The sequence below is a fragment of the Pezoporus occidentalis genome, unplaced genomic scaffold (assembly GCF_034315485.1).
Source record: "Pezoporus occidentalis ecotype Australia unplaced genomic scaffold, CSIRO_AGI_Poc_V1 ctg57, whole genome shotgun sequence".
Taxonomy (NCBI): Eukaryota; Metazoa; Chordata; class Aves; order Psittaciformes; family Psittacidae; genus Pezoporus; species Pezoporus occidentalis.
Genome location: NW_026915910.1, coordinates 5,774,453 through 5,782,446, shown reverse-complemented (window position 1 = coordinate 5,782,446; position 7,994 = coordinate 5,774,453). Strand labels below are relative to the sequence as shown.

The 7,994-nt window shown below is 48.2% G+C and overlaps 1 protein-coding gene across 1 annotated transcript; it reads left to right on the top strand.

The window, feature by feature from the left end:
* Nucleotides 1–4,156: 4,156 nt before the first annotated feature.
* On the top strand, nt 4,157–5,115 carry LOC134174005 (small basic protein 1-like). Its single transcript, XM_062638580.1, has 2 exons — nt 4,157–4,422; nt 4,875–5,115. The coding sequence occupies exons 1-2, from the start codon at nt 4,365–4,367 to the stop codon at nt 5,003–5,005; spliced, it is 189 nt and encodes a 62-aa protein (XP_062494564.1). The 5' UTR covers nt 4,157–4,364; the 3' UTR covers nt 5,006–5,115.
* Nucleotides 5,116–7,994: the final 2,879 nt, after the last annotated feature.

Sequence of the window (7,994 nt, the reverse complement as noted above, 5' to 3'; positions counted from 1 at the left end):
GGACTGTGCTGATGGGTCAGAGGGACCTCATGGAGATCTGCGGGTATAATGATGAGGGGAGAACAAGATGAGTATCACAGGGTTTAGGCCTTTCTCAACCTCTGGCAGGGATGTAAAGGCATGGAATGGGGCCGAGTTGTGGCCATGATACACTGATAACTCTCCCTCCATTGTCCAGACTGGTCACCATGTGGGGCTGTTGGCTTGGAAAGGACCCCATGTTCCCATCTCGACTTGTGAAGGGAACCATGTCTGCAACATCTCTCTGATAACTTTAGCAAACATCATATTCAATGTACTCTCTTTTGTTGTCTCCTCTAGCCCCTCTGATGGGTGGTGAGCAGGAGCACTGGGGCTGACAGCTCCCAGGAGCCTGGGGGAGCAGACCACTTGCAGACACTTTGATCATGACCTCTTCCTCATAAACCTTCCATACAGACCTGGGGCTTCAAACATGAGCAAAGGAGCTTTTCCAACCCCAGTTCACTGGGCTGCTTAATGGCTTAATGAACAGCCAGGAAAAAAGAGAGGGGACTGGTGATGGGGCAGAAGCTGCTGCTGCTGCTGCAAAATTACTGAATACCATGAAGCCTAGATCCACAAAGGGCAGCAGATGGATCTTACAACACTGAGTAGCAGGGCCGCAAAACCTCAAACACCAAATCAGTGTCAGTTAGTTTAAGGTTGTGAATTGGGAAATAATAGATAATCTCTGTACAAAGGATGGGTCTGAATCACCTAAAACATTAGGAAAAGGACTGGGAATCCTTGAAGAGAATGCTCTGAAAAGAGCAGGTAAGAACCAAAACATGGACAATTGTACAGTAAGAAATCAGACTGTGGGGTATCACACTGCGGTGTGTGCAATGCCTATCTCCCCATCCATGATGGCCTACAGTAGGCAAGAAGAGGTTAAAAGAAAGCTGGCAGAGCTGGGGACTCATTGTCATAAAATTAAATATAGTGGTGCTTGCCAGCTAAGGGATGAAACGCTTACCTGAGGTGTTTCACAAAGCCATACAAATTATAGAGGCCTCAGGAAGACATGAACTATGGCCCTTCAATTTTCATAACCTAAGAAATAGGTGGGATGCAATGGTAAATAATGCATTTACTGAAAAAGTAACCACAAAAGTCCTCTTTCACACTGAGCACAGCTGAAACATGGAACTCGTGCAAGAATTTCAAGAAATCAAAGTGTATAAAAAGGACAAATGTACTGAAAAAGCAATTTATAAACTAATGACCAGGTACAAATTAAAATAGATTTATGAAACCTTCCTGAGAAAGTCACCAGACTTTATGTCACTGGACGGACTTTTCCTGAGTGTAAACACATGCTCTTGGACTCCTTTCCAGGCACTTGCTTCTGCCCAGCCCTGCTCTCCACTCCAACCTGGCTCAGACTTATGCTCCTCTCTGTGATCTTGCTTGAATATAGAAACTGGATAAAAGTACAGGTGAGGGGCTGTGCATCCCCTCTGCTTCATCACCAGTGTTTTTAACTGTCCTCTTTATCCAGTCTTTCTTTCAGACCTGCGGTGATGGGTTTTCACACTCACCCTACTCGACTTTTCTGCCGTACAGACCTCCCATTACAAAGGTTTTCCCATACTTCAGGTGAAGACATCTTGCTGTGACTGGAGTCATGGAATTCCTATTCTGGCCACCAAGAGTAGAACATGCCCTTCCAGTGCATTACCTTATATGGATTTCAGGACTATGATGATTTCTGTCTTCTCTTCCCTGACCATCATTATTCCACTTGCTTCAGTCTTTTCTTGCTGATCACATTTTCATAGAATCATAGAACATTTTGGGTTGGAAGGGACCTTAAAGCTCATCCAGTTCCAACCCCTGCCATGGGCAGGGACACCTTCCACTAGAGCAGGTTGCTCCAAGCCCCGTCCAACCTGGCCTTGAACACTGCCAGGGATGGGGCAGCCACAGCTTCTCTGGGCAACCTGTACCAGGGCCTCACCACCCTCACAGGGAAGAACTTCTGCCTAAGGGCTCATCTCAATCTCCTGTCAGGTTAAAGCCATTCCCCCTTGTCCTGTCCCTACAGACCCTTGTCAAAAGCCCCTCTCCAGCTTTCTTGTTGGTCCCTTTATGCACTGGAAGCTGCTCTAAGGTCTCCCATTAAGGAGCCTTCTCTTCTTCAGGATGAACAAGCCCAGCTCTCTCAGCCTGTCTCCATAGCAGAGATGCTCCAGCCCTTAGAGCATCTTCAGGGTCTCCTCTGGACTTGCTCCAACAGCTCCATGTCCTTCTTATGCTGGGGGCCCAGAGCTGGATGCAGGACTGCAAGGATGGGGGGGCTTATGAGAGTGGAGTAGAGGGGTAGAATCCCCTCCCTCTACCTGCTGGTCAGGCTGCTTCCTTCTCATACTTGTGTGGGTTTTTTCTCTTTTTTGAGTCTTTCTATTTTTCGTCTTCTGACCCCTGTCATTTTCTGAGCTCTTTTCATCCCTTTCACTGCTTTATCGAAGCACAGTGTACAGAACTGGATGGATGCACTTTCCAAAGGGTGTGCAGTGCAGTGGGTACGTCTTGTATTTTACGAACTTAGCTTTCGTTTATGCTTGTAGTACAATTGGTGCTAGTTTCCCAACACCATGACGTTGCTCATTTGTACCTACCTATGATCTACTGCAACCCTAATTTTCCCTGCTGAACTGCCGTAAAACCAGAAACTCCTTGTTCTGTGTTCTGCAGCTAAGTATTCTTGTCTGTATAGGCAAAGTAGCTTCACCTATTACTTAATTTCTTTTACTGTCTCCTTAGCATGAAATGATCCACTAGAACACTAACCCTGTCCTCTTTGCAGCCCCTTTCAACTTCTTATCTGTGAATTTAGTAAGCACACTCCCTAAACAGCCATGAAAATGATTAGCAGGATAGCACTGGACTCACAACAGATTTCTGATCAGATGTCTCATGGCAATTCATTACCTGAGCTTCATTTACATATTTGCTTACATCCCTTTCAATCAGCATCATAGTCCTTTCTGAATGATTTCAGGCAAAATACCCAAATATGTCTCAGGCCAAATCAATGTGATGACAGTCAGGCTGAGAGCAAGATCCTGCGCCTGATTGGCAACCCTGTGTCAATACAGGCTGGGGGATGAAAGGATTGAAAGCAGCCCTGAGGATAAGGACCTGGTGCTGCTGGTGGATGAAAAGCACCCTGTGTCCTGGGCTGCATCACCAGCAGCATGAGCAGCAGGTTGAGGAGGGGGATTCTCCCCCTCTGCTCCACTCTGGTTAGAGCCCCCCTGCAGTCCTGAGTCCAGCTCTGGGGCAGCAATGTAAAAAGGATGTGGAGCTCTTGGAGTGAGTCCAGAGGAGGTCACAAATATGCTCCAAGGGCTGGAGCAGCTCTGCTATGGAGACAGGCTGAGAGAGCTGGGCTTGTTAAGCCTGGAGAAGAGAAAGCTCTGGGGAGACTTTAGAGAAGATTCCAGTGCTTAAACAGGGCTTAGAAGAAAGATGAGGACAGACTTTTTAGTAGGACCTGCAGGGATTGAAAAAGGGTAATAGTTTTAAAATAAAAGAGGATAGATTCAGACCAGATAGAACAAAGCACTATTTTACTATGAGAGCGGTGATGCCCTGGCACAGGGTGCCCAGAGAAGCTGTGGCTGCCCCATCCCTGGCAGTGCTCAAGGCCAGGGTGGACGGGGCTTGGAGCAACCTGGTCTAGTGGAAGGTGTCCCTGCCTGTGGCAGGGGTTGGAACTGAGTGAGCTTTAAGGCCCCTTCCAACCCAAACCATTCCGTGATTCTGTGAAAATGTTGCAGAGCACCACATTTGGGGGAGACCCTTGAGGAACCTCACTGCCACCGGTCAGGAATGGATGCACCCTGAAAACTATTCCCATGATGGATCTATTCCCGGTATTGTCCATTGTGTCTGTGCCTGGCAGACAGTGTCCAGGGCTTATCAGGAAGGTGCCCAGGCTGAATTTCTTCACCCCTGGGCAGCAGCTCTGCTGTGGGCAGCCCCGGCTGGCACTGGGTCAAGCAGAGCTGTGCCCTGCGGCTCCATGTGTGCTGGTGGTGGAGTCCTGGCAGCCGGATCTGGGAGTTGTCCCTCTGTGAGCAGCGAGGAGAAGCCACTGAAGCATGGACCTGGCTGCCAGGTGCCTTTGTGAGCAGGACCAGTGGGTCGGGGTGACATTGCACACACCAGCCAGCAAGGAACACCTCCTAGGAGATGGGTTTGCTCAAGCTTCTCCTCCTGCTGTGCTGCTCATGCAGGAAGCCCTCTATAAAACCCAGGACCTCCGAGGTTCCCCACTGTGCCATCTCAGACCCACTTTGCCCCCAGTGCGCTGAGATCTCTGCTAGCCTCCAGATATGAAGGTGCTGTGCGTGGTCTTTGCTGTGCTCCTGCTTTTCTCCTTGGCCACTCCAGGTAAGATGCAATGCATGGGGGTGAAGAAGGTGAGGCTGGAGAATGGGTGCTTGTCCCCTTTCCAGCCTTTCTGCATTGGGGTGGTGGAGGTGGTTCATCTCACCCAGATTTGCAGTGGAGATCAGCTACCCACCCCTGGCTCTGGCTGATGAGTTACCCAACCTCTCACAACCATTCTGGGGTGAGATGAATGCCACACTGCAAAAGTCTGTCTGTACTGCTCATCTTGCCAGCAAGCTGCAGTGCTGACATGTTTAGAGGGAGGACTTTTAGGAGTCCAGCTCAACGGGGACACAAAGCATCGGTTGTATTCTATGCTGGTCTAAACCCAAAGGCACCCTGTGCATCCTTACTGCCCTGGAGCCAGCAAGGAGATAACTTCTGGGGATCTGCCCTCCTACAATATCTGACGCCTTCTCTTTCAATCCATTTCTCTCTCCTTCCCATCACAGGGTACGGGCAGTCCAAGGGCAGCTGTGCTGGGTACTGTTCCCACATGTGTGCCAAGAGGGATGAGTGGACTTTCAGCCAGTCCTGCGGGAAGATGTACTGCTGCATCCCCCCACCCAAAAAGGGAAAGTGATTGTGAAAGTGCCCAGCCATGGAGGAAGAGCAGCAGTGGAGCTCCCAGCGCTGTATTCATGGTGTGACCAACACTGTGTTCACTGCTTTGAAGTAAAGATGTGCAGATGTGATTTCTGTGTGCTGTGTGGTTCATTCACCTCCTGGGTAACAGAGTGCCAGGAGACGTTCTGCAGCCAGACCTCTCTGAACTGTGATCAGTACACACCTTTGACAGTCCCAGAACCATGACACCAAAGTGACACACTGGAAAAGGATTTAGGATTTTCCCATTATCCCATTGCTTCAAAGCAGGGTGGTGACAATGCCTGGGGGAGGGCCAACTGCCTAATAGTGTGTCTTCTTTCTCCACAAGTTGCATCCCAGTTTAGTTTTAGGGGACACAACAACCCCCAAATCTCCATCAGCTCCATCCAGCCTCTGCACTGGGGACCTCATTCCTATTGGAGGGGGTAGAGGCTGGTGCCACCACATTCCCCTTGCACTCCCAAAATCCCATTCTTGGGGTGCCTATAAAGCATCCTCATCCCAGTGCAGCCACTCAGCTTTTGTGGTCCCATGGCTGTTCTGGACACATCTGCACAAAGCAAGTGACATTTCAACATAGCCAGTGACCAGATTATTCCAGTGGGACTCACTGATAATGGAAGAACAGACAAGATGACTTCTTCAGTGTCCACTTCCCTACGGTAAACCATTCACTCCAGGCTTTCTACAGGGGAACATGGAGCAGTGTGGTGTTGGATGGCTCAGAGCAAAGGGCAGCCAGACAAGCATCAGGAGCAATATTGGAGGGTGACATGTCAAAAAGGGTCAACTCCCTGACTGGCTCATGGGAGAGAAAACAGCCCTGTTTCTCTGCAACCCTCCAGGAAACAGAGTAAGTTTTCAGTCCTGGGTCCTTCCAAACCCAGGGAAAGGCTGCATTGGTACTCGACTGAAGGATGCTGCAAAAGAGGAGAGGAGATACAGACCGCTCTCTCTTACAGAAAGACTGCTTAATTTCTGCAGAGACAAGGTCTGTGTCTCCTCTCTTCTGCAGCATCCTCTGCGGTCAGCAGAGACTTTGGCACTACAGCCAGTACAGAGCTGGGGGGAAAGTAATTTCTTCCTAAGGCTAATTCCTGCTTGTTCAAAACGCCTCTGATTGCAACGGGAGTCTGAATACACGGTGCCTGAAGGCATGTCTTTGCTGCCAACCAGAGAGGTGAATCCACCCTTTGTGTCGGTATGTGCAGCAGAACGTGCCACAAGGGGCTCGCTACCAACCACTGCGGTCCAAGTGACTGTGCACCAGGTAGTTTTGGGCAAACAGCTATAACCTAGCGAGCAGCTTTATGCTCCTTTATTTTATCCATAGGACATAGGATAAATGTGTAATCTGACAACTTTAAAAACTTCATGAGTGTAAAGACTGTCCAGGGATACAGGAGTCCTGATAAAGATGTGGGATTTCTTATGATACTTGTGTTGTTAAGAGGAATGAGTCTGTTTTTGAAAGAGGTGCATAGTGTGAGACACTGGGTTTGAGGGGGTTAACATCTAGTCTACAGAGACTGAGAACAGGCAGTGGTAGGTAGCAGGTAAATGTCACACTTGGGACAGGATGGTCCATCAAGAGCCACAGACTTCAAGCTTCACCTGACCCTACACAATAGTGTATGAAAGAAGGAAAACTCCCCTAAAATAACTATGCATTGGTAAGAAAACTTCACACACACACACGAGGTTGAAAGTTTGGTAAATAATAAAAATTTCAAACGGAAACGCTGAACAACAACAACTTTCATTGTTTCTTTCCTATTCCCCCCCCAAAAAAAAAAAGATAAGAATGATGTGAGGGGAGTGAAAAGCCAGGTGAAAGCGAAGGAACTGCAAACTGGGTTTTGAAGTGGTGTCTCTTGCTCTGCTGCATCTCCAGACTTCAAAATGTTTCTGCAGCTAAAGAAAGCTTCTAGCACCAGTAGTTTATATTGAATATCCTTTGTTAGGAGAAAGACTGTTCCCTGTTACTGCCCCTGTTGTCTGCAGCTCTATAACCTCCCAGGGCACCTTGTGGCAGCTTCTTGAGGAGTACAGGGACCCTCCAACTGCACTAAACAGGAGGGAGGACATGGGGGCTTGTTTACCCTGGAGAAAAGGAGGCCGAGGGGAGACCTTATCATGCTTTACAACTGCCTGAAAGGAGGTTGTAGAGAGGTGGGTGCCAGCCTCTTTTCCCAAGTAACAAGCAATAGGACAAGAGGAAGCAGCCTCAAGCTGTGCCAGGGCAGGTTTAGATTGGATGTTAGGAAAAACTTCTGCAATGAAAGGGTTGTCAAGCATTGGAAGAGGCTGCCCAGGGCAGTGCTGGAGTCACCATCTCTGGAGGTATTTAAAAGACAAGTAAATGTGGCGCTCGGGGACATGTTTTAGTGGTGGGCTTAGCAGTGCTGGGGGTAACAGTTGGACTAAATGACCTAAAGGTCTTTTCCAACCTAAATCACTCTGTGATTCTATGGGTCCTGTTTTGGGGACTTCAAACTGGAATTTGACATGGGTGTAATGCAAGGAGGGAGGATTCATCTTCACCTTCATCTTCAGATCCCACCTCTTCTGTCAGCAAAAGATTGGACCTGGGATTCTGCAGAGGAACCCAGCACTCCCTATAGTAGAGAAGCTCTCAAAGACATGGCATGTGTGCTAAAAATATGATCTCTCTCTAACTTAAATCTGTTCATATTACAGATCCTAGCTATGCCAAGAAGCAGATTTATGTCCTGGAATGCATCTTTTTCAGGAGAAATAGATGAATATTTATACCTTACCAAGCCAGTACTGGTAATTACTGAATTACAGTGTTTTCATATGTTTACAGGGAGAAAACACCAGCTACAAGCTTACTGACCCAGCGGTAGGAGACAAAGACTAACAAGTGATTTCTCAGCACTGCCTTTGGTATGTTAATAACAGACAAACAGCAATCAGTTCTGAACAGCATACTGTGCTTG